The sequence below is a fragment of the Gorilla gorilla genome, chromosome 8, assembly GCF_029281585.2.
Source record: "Gorilla gorilla gorilla isolate KB3781 chromosome 8, NHGRI_mGorGor1-v2.1_pri, whole genome shotgun sequence".
Lineage (NCBI taxonomy): Eukaryota > Metazoa > Chordata > Mammalia > Primates > Hominidae > Gorilla > Gorilla gorilla.
In genome coordinates this window covers 46,361,285-46,385,030 of record NC_073232.2, presented here as the reverse complement: position 1 = coordinate 46,385,030, position 23,746 = coordinate 46,361,285, and the positions used below count along the sequence as shown (strand labels likewise).

At 48.0% G+C, this 23,746-nt stretch overlaps 1 protein-coding gene across 4 annotated transcripts in view; it reads left to right on the top strand.

The window, feature by feature from the left end:
- Positions 1–23,746, top strand: part of HK1 (hexokinase 1) — a 131,952-nt gene that overhangs the window by 97,606 nt on the left and 10,600 nt on the right. For all 4 annotated transcript variants that reach the window (XM_031015138.3, XM_055353618.2, XM_063710045.1 and 1 more), the window contains 10 exons: positions 1,035–1,130; positions 1,736–1,835; positions 1,940–2,123; positions 9,430–9,585; positions 12,365–12,598; positions 14,991–15,295; positions 16,838–16,986; positions 17,301–17,420; positions 18,828–18,923; positions 21,667–21,766. In XM_031015138.3, coding sequence (XP_030870998.1) covers positions 1,035–1,130; positions 1,736–1,835; positions 1,940–2,123; positions 9,430–9,585; positions 12,365–12,598; positions 14,991–15,295; positions 16,838–16,986; positions 17,301–17,420; positions 18,828–18,923; positions 21,667–21,766 — 1,540 coding nt within the window. The remainder of the gene's footprint in view (positions 1–1,034; positions 1,131–1,735; positions 1,836–1,939; positions 2,124–9,429; positions 9,586–12,364; positions 12,599–14,990; positions 15,296–16,837; positions 16,987–17,300; positions 17,421–18,827; positions 18,924–21,666; positions 21,767–23,746) is intronic.

Genomic DNA, 23,746 nt, shown 5'->3' with positions numbered 1-23,746 from the left:
GGAGGAAGAGGGCTGCTTGAGAGGAGGCAGACAGTGTCCAGGGCTTTTGCAGTTCCTGACTTAGCTTAGTTGCTGCTGAGCAAAGAACCACCAGTTCTCATCAAGGGCTGCCCTCCCTGGTGCATACTCCAGTCTGTGTGGCTCCCACCGTGAGCTGGGGCGGGGCCCATGTGCTCAGAATCCTATCCCTGAGCTACCTCTGCAGGCCTGCGGGGCCTGGACCGTGAATCTTCCAACCCTGCTGCATTTATAGTGACTTGCCCCATTCAGAGTAAAACAGCCAAGTATAACAATTATTTTTCTGTTCTCATATCTTTTTAGTTTTTTTTTAAGAAAGCAAAAGCAATATGTAAAACTATCAAAGTAAGATAAAATTATAGAATGTTTACCATTGGATGTCTATCCTTGATGTTTCTCTGCTAATATGCAAAGTGAAATAGGATCATACTGTGTAAATAGGGGAGTCACCACTTACAAATGGAGGTTAAGTCCCAAAGCTGGTGAAGAGGCCCAAATCATGTATAGTCCACATCATTCCCTAAATGTCTGGGACCTGGCTCTTAAAAGCTCAGCAGCCAAGAATTATCTTAGCATTTTGTTTCTTTTTCCAATTTGGCTCTGGCTTTCTTTTCCCAGGGCTGTGGAAGCCGGGGTCTGGTTGGGAAGTGGGGAAGGGGGCCAGGGATTTCTCTTGCTCCCTTTTAAAATAGGTCTGGCTGCGCAGTTGGCATCCAGTTAGATTGGCAAGCCATGTGGCATTACTGTCCCCACATCCACTTGCTTTCTTCTGGAGTGAACTGGATATTGTGAGCAGGTTTCTCCCCACCCTATCTTTGCCCCCAGAGAAGCCCATTGTGTGGATGATCGGGAGATGGAAATGAGTCTGGGCCCCTCCCCAAGCCCAGTGTGTTCTGGGAGGAGCCACTTGGCCCCTATGGGCTTCTGCTTCATCCCTGTCCTGGAGCAATGCCCAGGGCCTTGGGGTGCTGGAGGCCTCCCAGCCCTCATCCAGTCCCATCCATTCTTCTTTGCAGGCCATCCTGATCACCTGGACAAAGCGATTTAAAGCGAGCGGAGTGGAAGGAGCAGATGTGGTCAAGCTGCTTAACAAAGCCATCAAAAAGCGAGGGGTAATTTCTCCTGGGCCCTCTGCTTCAGCCATGCAGGGGTGTGGGGAGCAGGGCTGCATTCTAAAACAGACCAGTGCCCTTCCTGGGGGGCAGTAGTGCCAAAGCCTGAAGACCCAGGCAGGGGAGAGTTGAGGGTTCACGGTGTGGAATGGTGGGGATGGGGATGGTGCAAAGCCCAGCTCTCGGAGGTGCTGCCTAGAGGACCCAGGCCTGGAGCGGGGGGTCACCTCCTGACAGGAGTGCTGGGCTACTCAGGGAGTGGGTGTCACGGATGCAGCCTGCTGTGCTTAGAACAAGGGCAGAGGAGCCCGCCTTATTGGGGACGTGGACCTCCTGTGGAGGTTTGCAGAGGAATGTAGCTCCATGAGTAAAATCCCCACTACCCAAAGACTCTTAAGCCAGGTAATTAAGGGAACTGTGAGGTTTTCATAATTTAATCACCATGCTCTGATCTAGTTAATTTGAGTACCAGCTGTAATGAAACCAGCACCACTCACAAAAGCAGGGGTTCTGAAAACGGGAGCACTTCTGCCAAGCGCTGTTAAGGTGTGTGATCTCTGCTCCCATGTGTGAGTGGACAATGACACCCCGTTATCTGTCCCCAGGACTATGATGCCAACATCGTAGCTGTGGTGAATGACACAGTGGGCACCATGATGACCTGTGGCTATGACGACCAGCACTGCGAAGTCGGCCTGATCATCGGTAATGTATTCCCCTTTGCCCATCCATTTGTTCGGCCCATCTTTCCAGGTGGCTCTGCACCCTCCCCGTTGTGTGGTCATAGCTTCTGATCTTGTCCTGCCCAGGCACTGGCACCAATGCTTGCTATATGGAGGAACTGAGGCACATTGATCTGGTGGAAGGAGACGAGGGGAGGATGTGTATCAATACAGAATGGGGAGCCTTTGGAGACGATGGATCATTAGAAGACATCCGGACAGAGTTTGACAGGGAGATAGACCGGGGATCCCTCAACCCTGGAAAACAGCTGTGAGTCCTTGACTTTTGCTTCTAACCACATATGTGAGTTAGGGGACATTTAATGAAAGATTTGGGATGGGAGATGAAAAGGGCATAAAGCCAAGTGATCACAAACAGAAAAGCCTGTCACATTTTTTTTTTGAGGCAGAGTCTTGCTCTGTCACCCAGGCTGGAGTGCAGTGGCTCAATCTCAGCTCACTGCAACCTCCACCTCCTGGGTTCAAGCGATTCTCCTGCCTTAGCCTCCAAGTAGCTGGGATTACAGGCATGCATCACCACGCCCAGCTAATTTTTGTATTTTTAGTAGAGACAGAGTTTCACCATGTTGGCCAGGCTGGCCTCAAACTCCTGACTTCAAGCGATCTGCCTGCCTCAGCCTCCCAAAATGCTGGGGTTACAGGCGTGAGCCACCTAGCGCGGCCTAAAGCCCATCAAATTTGCATTATTTGTTGCTCCTTGTTTGGTGAGATGCACAGCTGTAGAGTCTGTAGCTGAAAAGCACCTTTAAAATAATCTTCTCTTTGTTTAATTACACTATGATTGTGTCCTTGTAAAACATCATGAAAACGAAAAGCACAGAAGCATTGATGCATCTTGGTGTGGGGCTCACAATGAACCCATCTGATGGGGAATGGGGCCAGAGTTGAGCAGGTACTGGTGGTCGGGGGAGGAGATCAAGAGGTGAATGGGAGCCCAGGAGCTCAGTAGCCCCTGAAAAAAAAAAATCCTCAAATTATCCCCTGCTGCACAAAAATTAATAAATATGAATGGTTCAAAAATGCTTCCCCAACAAAGCACAGGAAAGTTAGTGTAAATATAAGGTTTTAAAAATATCTCTATGCTGTAGTCACGAGTGTTGCTGTTCATGGTAAGAGAGGCCACATGGTATGCGGGGCATCTAAGGGAGATGAGTGTCCATTCATCACATATTTATGGAGCACTTACTATGTGCTGAGCTCTGTGCTAGGCTCTGAGGATCCAAAACAGCACCTTCCCTCCCAAGACTTACAATCTAGATGGGGAGGTAGGGCAGACATGCAAATATCTGTTGGTGCAGAGGAGTTGGGGTAAGAAGAGTGTAAGTCATGTAGACGTTAGGGAGAATGGAGAAGCAACCTCCATTCTCCCTATGGCAACCTCCGTATCTCTAATGTCAAGCATAAATAGACACACCAGAGTTGATAAAGAACAGAAGTAAGGGTGATATTATTCAGGTTAGAGTGGGTATTGCTTTCTCTGAGCCACTTATTTCCTGAAGTGCCTGCTCACATTTCTCTGTGATGCTGGCATGCTGCTAGCTCTCTCTGATCTACCCAGCCTCCCAGCAGCCTTATCCCAGAGTTGGATACTGTCAACCTACAGAGAGATGTTCACTGACTCTGTAGACCTAATAACCCTTATCCTGATGCTAGAGGGAAACAGGAATTTACTAGCCATATTGAAATGCATGACCCAAAAGATCTCAATACTGCAGGCTGGACAGTTGGCCTTTCCACCTGAATTAATGGATTTTCATCAATGGCGAGCTCCCCACCAGTGGAGGTGGCAGCAGTGAATAAACTAGGTTTCTCAGTGAGGGAATTCCCAAGTTCTTACACCCAGAGTTGAGCATCACCATTGCAGGCTGAGACTGTGGTACCAGCTTGGTGACAAGGGACCCCAGTTCCAAAGCTCTGACAGTCAAAGGTTTTTTACCATACCCCCCCCACCACCCCGCCCAATCCATTGACCCCACTGGCATGACATGAACTTATTACTGTGCCTATTTGTATGTTTCACTGAATAGCCTTGAATGTGCTTGATGGCAGTGCTGCCTCAGGCACCTCTGGAGGTATTCTGTGACACATGGCATGTATACCCTGTTGCATCTCTAAAATTCTCAAATCTCCACATTCCAAAGCACATGTGACCCCAAAGGGTTTCAGATAAGAGGTTATGTACCTGTAGTTACTATCAGTCACTTAATGAGAAGTCTCTTTTCTTAGAAGTGCAGGTGGGGCATGCCACTTGTGGTAACTCGACAGGTAATGCCCAGGCCCTTATTCTTGGCCTTAGTTTGGGAACCCTGCATGGCTTGGGTGTAAACTTGGATCTCTCTGCTGTCCATTGATGTTTGTCTGAAATTTTCCGAAGAGATGAACTGTATCCCAAGGCTAAACTATAAACTGTATTTACAGTTGGCTTGCAATAAATATTTTTGGGATGGATGGATGGATGGGTGGCTGATGATGGATGAGAGACGAGTGGGTGGCTAAATGGGGGTACAGATGAGAAAGTCAAAGGTTGGGGCAAAATCTCTTTTCTCGAATATGTTTCTCAGTTGTATTAGTCTGTTTTCACACTGCCTATAAAGACATACCCGTAACTGGGCAATTTACAAAAGAAAGAGGTTTAATAAACTTACAGTTCCATGTAGCTGGGGAAGCCTCATAATCATGGCACAAGTCATGTCTTACATAGATGGCATCAGGCAAAGAGAAATTGTGCAGGGGAACTCCTCTTTATAAAACCATCAGATCTTGTGAGACTTATTCAATATCATGAGAATTGCGTGGGAAAGACTTGCTTCCACATTCAGTTATCTCCCACTGGGTCCCTCACACTACAACATGGGAATTCAAGAAGAGATTTGGGTGGGGACACAGCCAAACCATATCACTAGTTTACTGCATACTGTAGGCCAGGTCTCATTGAGAACAATTCCAAGGAAATGACAAATTCCCAAGTTGCATCACATATTCCTGGAAATAGGCTGTAGGCTAAAGAGTTTTTTTGCCTGAGCAAATTTTTGCTGTGCCCCCAGGCTTCTATCTGAATCTTTGGATCTTCCCTATGTCGTTTTTCCATGGAATGCCTAGTTCTTGAAAGCCATTTTATCCTCTTTGTGGCAGGGAAAGACGTTTGCTCCATTTGACTGATGGGAAAATTATGGCCCTAGAATAGGACAGAGGTGACCCAAGACTCATTGTTGAGGTGTGGTCTGGTGTAGGTTTGGGGATTTTTGCCCTGTTTGAAGGTTTGAGGTTTTCAGAGTGAGCTTCCAGAATCTTTTCTCATTGGTAATCAGGGAGGATCTAGGGAAGTGATTTTTCATCTCTGAGTACACATTAGAGTTACATAGCGGTCTTTTAAAAAAAATACTGATGTCCAGGCATCCTCTCACTAATGATTCAGTTGGCCTGGGTTGCCCAGTCCTCTGTATTGTAAAAGCTCCCTGGGCGATTCCAATTTTTAACCAGGGTTTTTTTGTTGTTGTTGTTGTTTTGTTTTTTGAGACAGAGTCTTGCTCTGTCACCCAGGCTGGAGTGCAGTGGCGCAATCTCAGCTTACTGCAACCTTTGCCTCCCAGGTTCTAAGTGATTCTCCTGCCTCAGCCTACCGAGTAGCTGGAATTACAGGCGTCTGCTGCCACGCCCAGCTAATTTTGTATTTTTAGTAGAGATGGGGTTTCACCATGCTAGCCAGGCTGGTCTCGAACTCCTGACCTCAGGTGATCCACCCGCCGTGGCCTCTCAAAGTTCTGGGATTACAGACGTGAGCCCCCGCACCCAGCCATTAACCGGGTTTTAAAACCTCAGTGTGTTAGATTTGTGCAAAGGCTCTCAGTGCCCAAGTGGGCTCTAGACTACCAACAGCTACTCATTCCATTTGCTTTGATTGGAGTTAGCATTTAACTGAGTACCTACTGTATACAGTGGACAGGGAGGACATTGTCATAATAGCTATGTGGCTCCTGCCTTCATTGGTAGTTACTGCATTTGGGAGGCAGCAGAGGAACCTGCTTTGAGTGTTCAGGCCCCACCTTGCCCCAGAGCCAGAAGGTCTGTTTCTAAAAGGGATCGGTCTTTTGGTTTCCTTGTCTCGCCCTTATATTCCAGGCCTTTGATATTCTTGCCACATGCTTGTCTTATACTGTGGAGTTAGCCCCACCTTTTATTTCATTTTTAATTCTCCTTCCCTTTTGTTTCCTTGAGTTGTTTTTTTTTTTGAGACAGGGTATCACTCTGTTGCCCAGGCTGGAGTGCAGTGATGTGATCTCAGTTCACTGCAGCCTTAAACTCCCAGGCTTAGGTGATCCTCCTGCCTCAGCCTCCTGAGTAGCTGGGACCACAGGCAGCAGTACCATGCCTGGCTAATTTTAAAATTTTTTTGTAGAGACTGGGTCTCCCTATGTTGCCCAGCTGGTCTCGAACTCCTGGGCTCAGGTGATCCTCCTGCCTCAACCTCCCAAAGTGCTGGCATTACAGGTGTGAGCTACTGCACCCGGCCTGCTTGGGCTTCTTGCTCTTCTGCTCTCGCTCTGTGTTGTGCCTGGAATCTCTGGGATCTTGAATCCTTTTTCCCTGTGATTCCTTATCACATCCTTCAAAATGCAGAGCCCCCACCCCACACAACAACACAGCAACAGCAGTGACTGCAACAGCAAACGCTGGTGGTTGGTGTTCAGGAGAGCTCTTTGGCCTGGATGGTGGTTGAGTAACTGTGCGCCTTCAAGTCAGCACCCAGATGCCTTTTCTTTCTGTGGTTCTGCTGCTCCATGGAATCTCTCGGCAGCTCTGGTCCTGGTTTGCTTGGCCATGGGCCTCTGTCTCTTTTCTTTCCTTGGGCTTCTAGCTGAAGCAGACCCAGGGTGCTGAGGGCTCCTCATTGGTGTGCAGGTCCTTGCCCATGACTTCTCGTGGTTGATGATGTTCCCCTCCCCCATCTCAGCCCTTCCTGGGCCCACCAGCAGGCAGATTGGTTGGAACGCTGCTGCGCCGCCTCTCACTGCCTGTCTGTGGTCGTAGGTGTCTGACTGCCGAGACACCTGGGCATTACCTGTTCAGTTATCACAAGGAAAAGGGCCCGGGCATTACCTGTTCAGTTATCACAGGTGGCATGCCGTGAGAGGCAGATCATGACTTGCTCGATTTCATTAATTTCACTTGAGCAGATGGGAAGCACGTTGTTGGAACAGGAGCCGGTCTCCATGAGCCTTGGTTTGAACAGAGAGAAGCTCGTGAGAGGTGCTATTTGCTTGTTCTGCTGCTCTAACAGGGCCTTTAGGGACTGGGAAAGGACAGACCCTGGCCGTGGGCCTCTATCTGGAAAAGGGGGTATCACTATCCATGTGTGTAATAGGCCATGTAGAAAAGGGAGCAGATGGTTCTGGGCATCTTTAGAAGGCAGAGTGAAAAGCAGCGGGCAGAGGGTGCCAGGAGGCTGATGTTAGCCCATCCTATGGGGAATGCCCTTTCTCTTGTCACACTGCCCAACAGGGAAGGCTGCCTAGGGAGGAGAACAGGCAGAGAGGCTGGGGTAGGGGTGGTCCTAGGTGGCTGCTAGCATGATAGTGACAGCTAACGTTGAGTGACATGGTCCATGAGACAGGCAGAAGTGCACAGTGGTTAGGAGTACAACTTCTGGTGTTAGATCTAACTGGATTCAAAATGTGGATTTGCCACTTGTTAGCCCTGTCCATGGGCAAGTTATATAACCTTTCTGTGCCTCTGTTTCCTCATCCGTGAAATGGGGATAATGCTAATGTCTCCCTCCTAGGGTTGTAATGAGGATGAAATAAGTTAATACAGGTAAAGTGCTGGAAAAAGTGTCAGACACATAGGAAGGGCCACAGGCACTCGTTATTAGCCAGATATTGTAGCACTATCTGACCTATATTAACCCATATCCTCCATATAACCTTACAGGAAAGCAGTCAGTATCTCATTGCACAGGTAGGGAGGCCAGGGTGAGTAGCTCAGTAGTGGCTCTGCCAGGGCTCCACCAGTGCTGAGATTCCTGTTCAGGGCTACACAGAGGCTGTTCCCACAGGAGCCTGGGGCGGCACCAGACTCAGAAGGGCACTGTCCTGCCAGGGATCCTCTGCCTGGCTGCAGCTAGGCAGTCATGTCTGGTTCTGTCAGGAGCAGGAAAAATGAGGACTGTGTTTTTAAGGAGGCTCTGTGCCCTGTGCTGATGGTTGAGGGCCGGGTGCTCAGGTCTCGGCAGCATCCTTGGCTTCTGGGCGGCTCTGGTTGGAAGATTGTTTTGCTGTGTCACAGCCAGCTGTGGGTGTGCCAGCTGGGCTCCCGCAGAGGAGCGGTGGGCTGCTCTGATGTGCGCCCACCTCTTCAATCTTCCCTGCTCAGGGGTTCCTCCTGGCCCCTCGTCAGCCAGGATGCGGGGGCTGAATCTGGCTCACATATGGCATCGAGCCCTGGTTCTTGCCAGCTCCCGGCTGGGCCTTCAGCAATGCGTGTTGGCTTCTATCTCTACACCTGGCTGCCTCTCCCCTGCAGCATTCGGCTCATTCTGTGATTGGTCGGTGCTTGACCGGGGCTGGAGCTGTGGGGTGAGCCGATTGGCTGTCAGTATGCAGAGCCCAGCCCTGGAGTTTAGAGTAACATCAGTGGGGGAGGAGTGAGTTCCTCAAAGCAAATTCTTGATCCTTTTGGCCAGAGAAGGAGAAAATCATGCCAGGGAGGTGCCTAACAAATGTCCTGACAGCGGCCCCAGGGGGAGTGGCTGCCTTTCCCTCGGAGCAGCTGTTTACCCTTTCTGAGCTGGGAAATGGGGAGAATACTTCCTGGCCACCTCCTATCCACAGGGCTTGGGGTCTCCCATAGGAGTGGAGGTGAAAGTTCTTTGAAAAGTATAGCATACAAGCCAGGTGCTGTAGCTTGCGTCTGGGAGGGTCGCTTGGGCCCATGAGTTCGAAACAAGCCTAGGCAGCATAAGGAGACTCCCCCTCTACAAAAAATTTTAAGAATTAGCTGGGCGTGGTGGTCTAGCTACTCAGGAGGCTGAGGTGGGAGAATGGCTTGAGCCCAGGAGGTTGAGGCTGCAGAGAGTCGAGATTGTGTCACTGCACTCTAGCCTGGGCGACAGAGTGAGACCCTGTCTCAAAAAATAAATAAATAAGTAAATACATACATACGTACATACATAAAGATAAAAAATAAAAAGTATAGCATACAGTTTAGGAGGAGATTATCATATTTTGCACATTTCTATCTGGGGCCTTCTTGACATCTGCAATCTAAATCCGAACGCTCCCCCTGCCTTCAGGCAGCCTTCCCTGCCTGCTCCTGCCCATGGTGTTCTCCTAGACACAGGCATGGGGTCTGGATGACTCCTGCCTTCTCCACAGTCGGCTTGGCTTCCGATCCCTCTCCCTCTGCTGTTCAGTCACACAAGCGCATGGTTTTGCCTGCCAGCGAGGCTGGGGGCTGGTGAGGGGTGAGTCGGGGCTTCCCATTCCTTTTATGTCTGTCCCAGCCCTCGTGTGTGGGGCGCAGAGGAAGGCTGACAAGTGCCGGTGTGCCTTTCTCCACAGGTTTGAGAAGATGGTCAGTGGCATGTACTTGGGAGAGCTGGTTCGACTGATCCTAGTCAAGATGGCCAAGGAGGGCCTCTTATTTGAAGGACGGATCACCCCGGAGCTGCTCACCAGAGGGAAGTTTAACACCAGTGATGTGTCAGCCATCGAAAAGTAGGTACCATCCCCTCAAGGCTTTCTTGGGGTGTTGGAGCAGAGAAGAGCAATTGGTCCCTTGTTACTTCTTGAGTCCAAGTTTGGTGGCTTTTCCTTCAAGAGTGTCATGGCTTTCTGGGTCCATTTCCTCTTACTCTTAGTTGACCCATTCTGGGCCGGACTCCCTGAAGGCACTTGTGGCGGTTCATTAAAGAACGACATAGTCAGCCTGAAGTGCACAGGTGATTTTCCTGTCTAGCTACAAGAGCAGCCTCCTCTCCCACCCCCATCAGCCCATCACCCCCACCCTCCACACACACTCAGGGTAAGATTAGCGTCCAGGAAGCAGACTATTCGAGCAAGGAGCAAGGAGCTGGTGAAGCCCGGAGCCTGGGTTTTTGGAATTCCACCTTCCACTTCCAGTCCGGAGACCTCCAGACTGTGTTGAGGGCACTAAGGGCACCTTAGTAACCTCAAGATGTTAATTAGGTGCTCCCTGAAAAAAGACTTCCTTGACCAATAGGATTGGGAATATGGCACATTTATCTTCCATTTTACAATATTATGGTAAAATAAATACAGACTCACAGTAAAAAAGAATAAGAAGTATAAAGTATAAAAATACAGATTTATAGTATCATCAACACATTAAAGAAAACCCAGTTTGCTTTGACTTGTTATTTCCCAAACTTCTTTTGTGCTTGAAACCACCCCTTCCCTGCCACACACACATTCTTTCAGAGGAAACCTGTTAACAGCCGGAAATGTGCCCTGACGTGCAAGTTTGAGAAACACCGGTTAACAGATGAGACAGGACAGTTAGAAGGAAGGACAGAGCCAGCCAGCAACTAACTGCAGCCCCTTGGCATCACACAAGAAACCCGGGATTCTCTGTCTCCTTATGAAGATTTGCATCAGCTCTCTTTGAGGTTAGAGAAGGCAGCTGCTGGAAGAGGAAAGGGGTTTATCTGGACCAACTCTTTTGCCAAATCCATGTGCCGGAGTTTGTTCTATGATCACTCTCCTGAGTTTCTAGCCGTCCCTTTTCATGAGTCTCCTGGTCAGTGGCTGGGAAGGAAGGGGAGCGGGAGACTCGTGGATTGTCTTGAAAGTCACTGGCCAAGTCAGGAAATGCATGCCTTCCTCTTGGCCTGTTTCTGGTATTGACTCTTTGGTTACCAAGAAACACAAACCCAGCTAGCTCAAGAAAGCATGTATATTATAATAAAGGCTATCTCAAAAAAAAAAAAAAAAAAAACTATAAAAACGTCCTACAAGAGCAGATGTTAGAGGCATTCTCTAAAATCAGGAGCAAGACAGTATCACCAGTTTCTATTTGGCATCGTACTGGAGTCTTAGCCAGTGGGTTTTCGTTTTTGTTTTTGTTTTTAAAGAAAAGATGAGAGATAAATTAAAGGTATGAGAATCAAAAAAGAAGTGAAACTGTCATTATTTGTAAATGGTAAAAGTCTATATGGAATACCCCCAAAATATCTACAGACAAATGAATAGAATGACAGGAGAGGTTAAAAAGATGTCTGTACGGGGTTTTACCTTGTTGGCCAGGCTGGTCTCAAACTCCTGACCTCAGGTGATCCTCCCACCTTGGCCTCCCAAAGTGCTGGGATTACAGGCGTGAGCTGCTGTGCCCAGCCCCCATCCTCTTCTATCATTTTTTAAATCTCTTCTCCCATCATAAAATTAATTTCTCTCATATTTTTTGGTCAGGTAGAATTGGGAAAGTCCCACACTCTCCTATTCTCGTATTACCTTAACATCCCAAGCTTCCTTTCCTTTTTTGGTCTTTATGAATATATTTATATGGACAGAATTAAGATAAACAAAATTGATTTCCCCATTCTCTCACTTCCCCATCTTGTCTTCCTAGAAACCACAGAGTTAAAACTTGGGACTCCCCCGACCCTCCCAGAACACTTGTAAATTGTTTGTTTGAGATTCGTGCCGCAGTAACAGACACAGTATTTGATTGCACATACAGATGTTTGCTGGGTATATTCACTGTACATTTTATTTAATCTGGTTTTTTGTTTGGGGGTTATTTGGGGTGAGGTTGGTTTTGTTTTTAAATATTAAAAAAAATCTGTCAAAAAAAGATGTCTGGAGATAAGATACGGAAGTCAACTGTATTTCTATCAGCAATAATAAAAATATGTACATATTTTAAAACACATTTTTAAGAATAATTTTAGATTTACAGGAAAGCTGCAAAGATAGAGTGTATGTATATGTGTTTGTGTGTATGTGTGTGTGTATATGTATACCTGTATGTATACATATATATTTTAAAGGCACCATTTGCAGCAATAACAAAACTATAAAGTACTTCAGAATGAATCCAACAAAAGATACACAAAACACGTGTACAGAAAATTACACTTTGACTGAGAGACATCAAGGAAGGATGTGTAAGCATCCAGGGGCAACTCACAGACCCCATGAGTGGGAGGTTCTCCTGAGCCTCATGAGCCCTGGGTGGTGGCAGCCATTTTGCCACCTGTTCAGAGGCCACATAGTCTTGCCTCTCCACTTCTCTTCATGGTCCTGGCTTGGCATAGTGCAACCTGGTACAGTTTTTCCTATCACTACCTGGCATTTCTTATGGAGGAGAACCCTTCCTGGGCTCTTCTCAGGCATTTGACAGTCTTCATCCCATACCATCCCATACCATCCCACACATGGTAAGTGGGGCTGTCCCTTTCCAGCACCTTCGAGCCTCAGTGCTTTGCACTGCCTCATGTGGTCCTCAGTGCATCAGTATTGGCTTCTAACTTCACAGGAATAAGGAAGGCCTCCACAATGCCAAAGAAATCCTGACCCGCCTGGGAGTGGAACCGTCCGATGATGACTGTGTCTCAGTCCAACACGTTTGCACCATTGTCTCATTTCGCTCAGCCAACCTGGTGGCTGCCACGCTGGGCGCCATCTTGAACCGCCTGCGTGATAACAAGGGCACACCCAGGCTGCGGACCACGGTTGGTGTCGACGGATCTCTTTACAAGACGCACCCACAGTGAGTCTGCCCTTTGCTATCATTGGCACTCTGTACCCATTGTGGGTAGGGACCTTCTCCAGAGATCAGACTTTTGTACCCGGTAAACGTTTTTCGGCAGACAAGACAATGGTGGTCGGGGGCTGTGGCTCATGCCTGTAATCTTAGCAGGAGGAGGCAGGAGGAGGGAGTTTGAGAACAGCCTGGGCAACATAGTAAGACCTCATCTTTACGAAAAATTGAAAATAAATAAATAGATAAATAACATGCTTAGTTCTGGGCATAAGGTCAGCATCGCCCCCTTGGGAAGTATCGCCCTTAGTCGATGCTTGCTGGTATTGCTTCTGCACTCTGTCGTTACCTCGCCCTGTCAAAAGTCGAGATGGAGATTTCTGTAGCTGTCGGCTCCTCTGGGTAGAATGTGTCTGTCTCTCATCCGCATTTCATCAGGAGGACCTTGGGTCATAGGTGTGGTACCCACATTCTTGTTTCAGAAGCTCCTGTTAAAACCCCCCAAACCCTCAGACTTTACTTTTATACATGGGCAGCTTGTCTGTGCTTGGCCTCTGAGAGCTGGAGCTGCAGGAGCTGTAAGTTGACCTCATTGGCAAGGAGGTGCTTTGTTCCCCACACAGCCTTCTGGTCCGTCAGTGGCCCCAGCCAGTCCTCATGCCATCTCACCTTAGTTTTAGAAGCCACGTTGTCCTGTGAGGATGTGGCTTGTACTTTTTTTAAAAGGCTAAAGGGAAATTCTAAGTCATTATTTAATAAGTTTTAATGCTAGCCTGTGACATGATTTTTTTGCACAGGACCTCAGAATTGTTTCCCACTGCACATATAAATACAATGTGCATGTGAAGCACCCATGTCAGTACTGCACCTTCACACCCGGTTCTGTTGATGGCTCAAAGAATGTCGACTTAAATTGAAATAGTTCTGGCCTGGCATGGCAGCTCACACTTGTAATCCCAGCACTTTGGGAGGCTGAGGCAGGTGGATTGCTTGAGCCCAGGAGTTCGAGACCAGCCTGGGCAATGTGGCTCTACAAAAAAATCATACAAATTATTAGCTGGGTGTGGTGGTGTGCCTATAATCCCAGTTACTTGGGAGGCTGAGGTGGGAGGATCACTTGAGCATGGGGGTGCAGAGGTTGCAGTGACCTGAGATTGTACCTCTACACTCCAGCCTGGGGGACAGAATGAGCTCCTGTCTCAAAAAAGAAGAGAGAGAAATAGTTTTGTGTTGCTGAGGGGATAGGGTTTGAGCCAAGGATGTCATTGTATTTTTAAAATATTTTTAAAGTATTTGCAAAATTCTTGATAATGAAACTTTTATTAGCCATTTCTTTCTTTTTTCTTTGTAATTTCTTGGCTAATTTTTTGGACAAGAAAGCCTAGGGATTTGCAGCATCACATTAGAATTTTTTTAGATTGTGGTAAAATACACATAACATGAAGTATATCATCTTAACCTTTTTTTTTTTTTTTGAAGGCAGGGTCTTGCCCTGTTGCCCAGGCTGGAGTGGAGCGGAGTGGTGTGCTCTCAGCTCACTGCAACCTCTGCCTCCCAGGTTCCAGCAATTCTCCTGCTTCAGCCTCCCGAGTAGCTGGAATTACAGGCATCTGCCACCATGCCCAGCTAATTTTTGTATTTTTAGTAGAGACGGGGGGTTTCACCATGTTGGCCAGACTGGTCTTGAACTCCTGACCTCAGGTGATCCACCTGCCTTGGCCTCCCAAAGTACTGGGATTACAGGCATGAGCCACCTCGCACTTGGCCCCATCTGACTTTTGAACACCGTGCTTTTGACCACTGTGCTGTATTATCTTCCTGTCATGGTGGAGGGCAAAATCTTTTTAGACCTGGAATTTTTTGTATGTGATACTCATGTAATAATGAGAGTCTTCTCTTTTTATGTGTGATTACGAACGATTTCATTTTTCCTTTTTACCTCTCTGCGTTTGCTAACTTTTCTACAGTGGATGTATATGATTTGTGTAATGAAAAAAAGCAGGTGCAGAAAATGGAATTAGGCTGGGCACAGTGGCCCATGCCTGTAATCCCAGCACTTGGGAAGCTGAGGCGGGTGGATAGCTTGAACCCAGAAGTTTGAGACCAGCCTGGGCAACATGGCGAAACCCTGTCTCTACTAAAAATACAAAAAAGTTAGCCGGGCGTGGCCCCAGCTACTCGGGAGGCTAAGGTGGGAGGATCACCTGAACCTGGGAGGTTGAGGCAGCAGTGAGCTGTGATTGTGCCACTGCATTCCAGCCTGGGTGACAAAGCAAGACCTTGTCTCAAAAAAAAGGAAAAAAAAAAAAAGAGTTAAAGAGTGGAGAAAGAAAGGGTGGCCAGAGGTCCCCAATAAATGCTCAGTCCAGCTGTTGTGGAATGTCCCCCCTGCCCCCACAAGGTATTCCCGGCGTTTCCACAAGACTCTGAGGCGCTTGGTGCCAGACTCCGATGTGCGCTTCCTCCTCTCGGAGAGTGGCAGCGGCAAGGGGGCTGCCATGGTGACGGCGGTGGCCTACCGCTTGGCTGAGCAGCACCGGCAGATAGAGGAGACCCTGGCTCATTTCCACCTCACCAAGGACATGCTGCTGGAGGTGAAGAAGAGGATGCGGGCCGAGATGGAGCTGGGGCTGAGGAAGCAGACGCACAACAATGCCGCGGTTAAGATGCTGCCCTCCTTTGTCCGGAGAACTCCCGACGGGACTGGTGAGGGCCTGCTGGGGGCTGACATGCCTGTCCTGCTCCTGCCAGGAACTGAGCCGCAGTGGGGGAGGTTGGATTTGCCAGTGGATGCCTTCACACTGGTGATGCACGATTTTGCCAGAGCTAGAAACTCCCTCACGTCTCTGTTTTCCATTTTTATTAACTGATTTGTCATGTGTGTGACTCAGGGCAGTTTAATTTTCCTGGTCAGACCTCCCAGGCAAGTGCTATCTCTAAAACCACAGCCCTGCTCAGAACAGTGCTCTTAGCTGGGCAAGGTGACACACGCCTGTCATCCAGCTACTTAAGAGGCTGAGGTGGGAGGACTGCTTGAGCCCAGGAGTTCAAGACCAGTCTGGGCAACATGGCAAGACCCTGTCTCAAAAAAAAATTAAATGAATAAAAAAGAAGTGTTCTTAAAAGCTGGGCAAATCCCACAGCACTGATTAGGTTTTCCCAAAGCCAAGGAAAGCCAGCAAAAGGATAAACACTCAGTGTACCCTTCTTAAATCTTGATAGAGTGTGCACGAGGCATTCAGGGCCTGGGGAGTTTCGCATTCAGGCAAATTGTAGAACAGAATCCAACCCTTTATGCTAACCTTGGTAGTTTTCACTGGAGCTGATCATTATGGGGAATCTGAAGAGCTTTTCAGGTGGGTCCTTGGAGTAATGAATGTTTGTGACAGGAATGTGTCCTATGTGTAAGTTACCTAATACCACATTATAAGCCACCTTTACACTTAGTGGCTTAAAACAACCACCCTTTATTATTGTTCATGCATCTGTGGGTCAGTTGGACAGTTCTGCTCATCAGGGCCAGGCTCGGCTGACCTCTGCCGGCCTCATTCCTGCATCTGCAGTCAGCTGTTGAGTCAGCTGGGAGGCAGATCTCAGATGCCCTTCCCCACATGTCCAGCAGTTGGCTGTCGGCTGGGGTGCAGGGGCCCCTGGCCCTGTGTCTCATCCTTCAGTGGGCCACCTGGCTGTTCAAGTGGTGGCAGCAAGGGCTGCAAGGGAGAGGGGAAGACTTCAAAGCCTCCTGGAAGCCCAGGCTGGGGATAGGTTCAGCTTTGCCTCTGCCACACTCTGTTGGCCTGAACAATCCTAGGGCTGGGCTAGATCCCAGGGGAGGAGAAATTGACTCCATGTTTCAGTGGGAGGAACTGCAGTCATGTTGCAAAGAAGGATTTTGCACATGCGGGGAAGGGAATGATGCAGCTGTTTTTGCAAATACCCCATACCCTGACATAAATTATTATTTTTTGTAGGAGATTTTCATTGTTGCAGCCCTGGTGAAGTCTGTGTATTGTTACGGGTGGTTTACTCACATGCTCTCCTCCCAGTGTGGCTCCAAGTCTGTGGTGGTCAGAGATGTGGTGCCCACTCTTCCTCTGAATCTGTGCTGTGTTCTAAAGGGAGGAGTTGCAGCTTCTCCTCTATGTTTGCTATGGGGTTCTCCCCTTGAAAGTCTGGAGTCTTGGGATTACTGGCTGCCAAGAGGCACTTAGCTGTTTTTGACATTCTTTACGCTTTTGGCTGCAACAGAGAATGGTGACTTCTTGGCCCTGGATCTTGGAGGAACCAATTTCCGTGTGCTGCTGGTGAAAATCCGTAGTGGGAAAAAGAGAACGGTGGAAATGCACAACAAGATCTACGCCATTCCTATTGAAATCATGCAGGGCACTGGGGAAGAGGTGAGATTACAAAACCATAGTGCATATGCACTGCACACACGGCCAGTGGCACCGGCAGTCATGTGATGACCAAAATCCGCCATGGGATGCCCACATAGATTTGTGTCCTTGTGGCCCAGAAGCACCAGATGCTTTTTGCCATGCCTGGCTTGTGACACTCTGGTGGCTGAGAAGATTCTGGAAAAGGAGGCTCACTCTGCATGTGTGGGGGGTGTGTTTTCCTATGTGTGTGTGTGTATACACACTTAGGTCCATGTGCACTGATAAAATTAAAACCACAGAGAGCACAGGCGATCCTTTCTTTTCCCCTGCAGCTGTTTGATCACATTGTCTCCTGCATCTCTGACTTCTTGGACTACATGGGGATCAAAGGCCCTAGGATGCCTCTGGGCTTCACGTTCTCATTTCCCTGCCAGCAGACGAGTCTGGACGCGGTGAGTCTCTGTTCTTAGGGCTCAGTGATCGGGCAGCACTGAGTCCCCTGTGGCCTGGGTGGGCTGGCCCTTGAGGCCTTCTCCAGCCTCAGTGTCATTCCTAGATGACAGTCACAGTCACAGTGGGTTGAGCCAGGCTTTATTTCACAGCCTGCAGGGCATACTGAGACTCTTCTCTCTTCTTTTCTCTTTGAAAGCGTCACCTTTTCTGGGAAACCTTCTGGTCCTCCAAGCAAAACAAGAACCTCATCCTCTGTGCCCCCTGTTCATTTGATTGTTGCCTTGCTTATAACACTTCTTACACAGTTAGTTCTTAGTGTCTCTTGTTTCTGCTAGTGGTAGACTCCGTGAGCAAGGACCTGTATCCCCGTACGCCCTAGCACGGTGTCCAATCAGAGGAGATAATAAATGTTTGTTCAATATACGGGATGAATCAGGGTCCAGGATCAGAGCTTGAGCCCCTGCTGACTACTGATTGGCTGGGCTCAGAGCTGAAGGTTACAGCTCCTGTCCTTTGGAAGGCCACAGTCTAGTGGGGGAGCCGAGTCCCTAACACCAGCGGCTCCAGCTCCATGCTGTCAGGCTTGGGGAGTGGATTCTGGGCAGAAGGAACCAATGGTGCAGAGTCACGGAGGCAAGACCCAGCCTGTGACGCTGGAAGAGCTGTAGGTAGCTCTGGGTGTCACAGGTGGAGACGTGACCAGGCAGGAGTTCTGGAGGTGGGTCTTAGGCCGGGTTTAAGGCTTAATGAGCAGCCCTAGGAGAGTTAGGTAGGGTCACCTACCTCTGTAAACCAGTTAATCCAGTTACGTCACTGACTTGGGACTTTTTTCTTCTGAAACCCTTTTAGAGCTCAGGAGTTAGATCTGTTTGTTTGTTTTTAAAGCACTTCACTTATACCTTCACCTTGGATTCATCATAGTCAACACACACCCGGTGTACTTTTCTCCCCCCAGGAAGTGTTTTAACTTCAATCCAGTGAAAGCTAAAATGTACTTTAGGTAGGCACAGTATTACTAAACTCTTAGGATCCTTCAGTTATAGTGTCAGTAGACTTTTCTGTACAGCTGGTTATGCCAGTGGCAGCACCAGGCTTGGAATCGGGTGATCTGGGCTCTTGTCCAGTATTGAGTGCCGTCTTTGCCATCTGCTGAGTGAACTTAGACATTGCTGTTTACCTAATGTGCCTCATTTGCTCCATCTGTGAAGTGGGATTATTTCAGACCCCTATGAGGATGGTGAGGAGGGTCTATTCATATTTCACTGGTTTGTCCTCAGATGTTTGAACTCTGTCTCCGATGTTGTAAGCCCTCAGCAGTTGTTGACTCAGGAGGGAGGGTTGGAATTTTGTATTCTCCCCTTCCAGGTTAATTACACAGGACTCTCCTGGTGCTTTTTATGTTGTAGGGAATCTTGATCACGTGGACAAAGGGTTTTAAGGCAACAGACTGCGTGGGCCACGATGTAGTCACCTTACTAAGGGATGCGATAAAAAGGAGAGAGGTAACTATTAAAAGAATGTTTTTTAAAATCTTTACTGTTTTAGGGGCTTCTAAAAAGTGTATTTGCCTGTTGTAAAGAATTCAGGCCAGGCGTGGTGGCTCACACCTGTAATCCCAGCACTTTGGGAGGCCGAGGCGGGTGGATCATGAGGTCAGGAGTTCTAGACCAGCCCGGGCAATATGGTGAAACCCCGTCTCTACTAAAGTTACACAAATTAGCCGGGCGTGGTGGTGCGCACCTGTAGTCCCAGCTACTCGGGAGACTGAGGCAGAAGAATTGCTTCAACCCAGGAGGAGGTTGCAGTGAGCTGAGATCACACCACTGCACTACAGCCTGGGTGACAGAGCAAGACTCCATCTCAAATAAATAAATAAATAAATAAATAAGAATTCAAACAATACAGAAGTATGTGACCTGGCCAAGAAAAGCTCCCTATTTCCTGACTCCACTGCCCGCAATAAAATAAGGGCTCATAGGTTTGTGTTGTTAAAAGATTATTATTATTATTTTTTTTAGAAAGGTAAATCATGACTCTCATACAAATTGAAAAAGAGAGAAGCAGCCCCTGACAGGTGGGCACAGCCTGGCACTCTCAATTAGGCCTTGGTGTTCTCCTGTGGAACACAAACAATTTCACAGAGTCCACAAACAATTGCAGAGCAGAAACATCAGACACAGCCACTCCATCTGGGACCATGATGGATTTAGACGAGAATAAGACCAGTCTGTAACCATAGAATTGCCCCTGGTTCCTGACAATACCCAATCCAGAGCAAAGCCCCACTTTCTTTAAACCTTCCCCCAAACCACAACACAGACACAGATCCAAATTAAATTTTTTTTTTTTTAATTTTTAGAATTTTAAAGTTTCCTTTTTTGAGACAGGGTCTTACTCTGTCACCCAGGCTGGAGTGCAGTGGAGCAATCTTGGCTCACTGCAACCTCTGCCTCCCAGGCTCAAGCGATCCTCCCGCTTCAGCCTCCCTAGTAGCTGGGATTACAGGTGGGCATCTACATCCGGCTAATTTTTGTGTTTTTGGTAAAGATGGTGTTTTGCCATGCTGCTCAGGCTGGTCTCCCAAAGTGTTGGGGTTTTTAAATAGAGGTGGGGTCTTGCTATGTTACCCATGCTGGTCTTGAACTCCTGGGCTCCAGTGATCCTCCTGCCTCACCCTCCCAAAGTGTTAGGATTCCAAGCATGGGCCACCACACCAAGCCACTTTCCAAGATGCCCCCGGGGTGTGTTCTCCAGTGTTGCAATGAGTCAGTAAAGCCCAACTTTGTTAGATTACAGGCGTGTTTCTGGTGGTCTTTGGCTGGAGGACACTGAAAAAATATAAAACGAAAAATTCCCAAGATTTAATTTAACTCATTAATTAATGAGGGAGTCAGTAAGAGACTGTTTTAAATTTTTTTCTTTTGACTTTTTTTCAAACCCCATTACACTGAGCAAAGTAAGAAATTTAAAAAACAAAACAAAACAAAACACTTCAAATAACAGTCTAAAGAGCAGACAGATACCTAGGCACTAGGCTGTCAGGGAAGCTGAAATGGGTGTCTGAAAGAGGGCTGATTTGTCTGCTGTCTTTTGCAGTTAAATAGAAAAAAAAGAAAGAGGGCTGAGTTGCATCTGGAAGGGTATGCTACACAACTTACAATATTTCATTGAAAATATAGCTGCGGGTTGGGTGCAGTGACTCACACCTGTAGCCAAGGCAGGAGGAACTTTGGGAGGCCAAGGCAGGAGGAACGCTTGAGCCCAGGAGTTGGAGACCAGCCTGGGTAACGTAGTAAGACCCCGTCTCTATGAGAAATTAAAAAATAAAAAATTAGCCGTCATAGTGGTGCACAACCTGTGGTCCCACCTACTGAGGAGGCTGAGGTGGAAGGATTACTTGAGCTTAGGAGGTTGAGTCTGCAGTGAGCCCTGGTTGCGGTAGTACACTCCAGCCTGGGTGACAGAGCAAGACTCTGTCTCTTAAATAAGAAAGAATACCTGCTGATCTATTTTTGCCTGCTTCACAACTATTAGTGTTAATTCTTCTAGCTTGCTTTCCATGCATATACCAACACACACACACACACACACACACACACACTCACTTAAAAATAGGAATTATACCATATATACAACATGACAACTTGCTTTTTTGATTTGATATGAAACAGGTATCCTTCCTCATCATTGCATTTAGACCAACCTCATTCTTTTTCCTGGCTGCGTAGGATTCCAGCGTATGTCTGAATTGCCTTTTACGTAGCCCATTTGATCTTCACTTGGATTGTTTCCTCTTTCTGACTATTGCATGTCATGCAGTAAATATCCTTGTATGTGTGCGTTTGTGCACCTGCATGACTATTTCTCAAGGACAGATTCTGAGCAGTGAGTTTGATATTTTCCATTTTGCCCTCTGAAAGGCCATAATGCTTTAAACTCCAAAGGGAAGAAGCTGTTTGACCACTGCCCCTTGTCTCTCCTATTCTATGATTCCTCTAATAGTATCATCATCTGTAAAATGGGTAGAATACTTTCCCTTCCTTAGATCTCATGTTTCAGATATATCCTTAATAGCAGGGGTTTAGTCTGTGAAGGAACATTCATTACCTTTTTGTAGGCTGGTAAGAAAACCATCTTAGATGATGACCAGTGGCTCTCTGACTGTAGTGCAACAGACAGAACCAGCAGCATTCAAGCCAGGCATAGTGATCCTATTCCTAAAGCTGTGTCCCTTTCTTTGCAAAGGAATTTGACCTGGACGTGGTGGCTGTGGTCAACGACACAGTGGGCACCATGATGACTTGTGCTTATGAGGAGCCCACCTGTGAGGTTGGACTCATTGTTGGTGAGTGTCCTGGAAGTTCTCTTTCCTTGCAGAAGGGGGGGCTCGGGTTTCCCCGTTTTGTGGGGCCTTGGCCCAGCAGCTTGGTCCTCTGTATGGGGTAGTCTTATCTGTCAGTATCATTTCTTGACCAGCTCCAGAGTTCAGGGCTGGACGAAGGCTGCAGAGTCTCCGGCAGGGGGAGGTGGGGGGGTGTTTCTTAAGACACCCATAATGCTACACATTGCTTATGATCAGACTGTCAAGAACTGAACTCTTCAGGAATGAGGCCCCAAAAGGCTCATGTGGCTTGAGTGGAGACAGGTACCTGGAGCGGGCCTGGCAAACATGGCAGCTTTATGGGCCTTGTATGGAGGGGCTCTGGTCAGGTATTGCAGGGGGATGGGGTGGGGAGGGAGTCTGGGGCTGGAAAGGAAGTAGAGAGCACCTCCCATGCTGACCACACTTAGAGCATGGAAAGGGGCAGGATGGTCTTGGGCACCATTTTGCCTTTAGCAGCCACTGTGTGTGCATGGTCCCAGCCACTGAAGGGGGTTGCAGAGGGGTTGTCTCTGCAGCTCGTTGCCTTGTAATCCAAACACATTAGGGGTCTGGGCCTCGAGCACGTAATTCCTGAAGCGTATTGATTTGGGCTATGAGGAAACCATTTGTCCTGCTGGCCCTGCTCCTCACGTCAGGGGACGCTGGGAAAGACCCCAGGGAGTTTCTTAGCCAACATCTGCGGACTCTGCCTGTGAATGAGCAGTGGCACCCCTGCTACTGGATCAGTTGCTGAGTGTCTAGAGCTTGGGAAGAGGCCCCAGCAGGCTGCCTTCCAGGTGCCAGGAAGAACTTTTCATTCACTGTTAAGCCACTTTTCGCTTCTGTTGAAATTTTAAAAAACCTAGGGAGCAGCTGCTGGTGAAAAGGTTGTTTGGGGCCTGGCTTTCTCCACCCAGCCCCTCCCTTTCTTTGTATGAATGGGCTTAGGTATGAAATGCAAAGCTAGAGTGACACAGCAGGTCTCCTCCTGCAGGCCCCACCTTCCCTCCTGGGAGGTCAGTCCCGCCCGTTTCCTGGCACCAGGCTCCAGCTACATTTCATAGCAACTTTTTCTTTCCTCCATCAATTGATCTCTTTGCCCAGGACTCCCATAGGCAAGATGTATGGTTTCCATGTTTTGGCTTTCTTTGCATCTCCCACTCCCATCATCTTCCGTTTCTGGAGCTCCTCTTCTCTCAGTTTTAACCTTGGGTGAAAAGGGGGCTGAGAAAACAAAGAACAAAAATCATCCAACTGTACAGTCTTTGAACTCTACTTAAGTTTCTTCAAAGGGGATGAAAACTACCAAAGCCCTTTTGGTCTGGCCAGGGGGTGTGTCTTGTGCCCTCCCGATGAAAGTTCACCTACATCCCACCCTGGATGGGTGGATGGTGCTCCCGGGCGCATCATTAGCATCATCCTGGGAGCTTGTTAGAGATGCAGGCTCTCAGGTCCTGGCCCTAGCCTCTTGAATCTGGATCTGCTTCTTAGGGTCCCCAGGTGATCCAGGTGCATATTAAAGTATGTGTGTGAAGCACTCTTCCTGGGTTAGTTGATTGGTTTTTAAATGTCCAGTCTATTCAGTGAGGCAAGTTCAGTGACCACAAGCTTGGATATCATGGCAATTAAAATTGCTGTGAAAGTTGCAGGATGCTTGCCTTCAGTTTCTTAGCTCCTCATGGGCTGGAACAGCAAAAAGTCTGTGGTCCTTCTATTTTGAGTGACTCTGCTCTAGGGAGTTCAGGAATGGAAGTCAGAGATTCTTGAGCCCCTGGCAAGCATATGCCAGGTTGCATGTGTGCGGTGTGTGGGTCCACCCAGAGAAAGGTGCCTTTTTCACAGAAGAATCCTCTGATCTTCAGAGGTCTGATACAAAAATGATGAAAAACCATTGCTTTTGAAAGCCCCCCTTGAAATGCTGAAGACACTGTCCTGCCCTGAACTGTGGGCTTCATCCCAAGG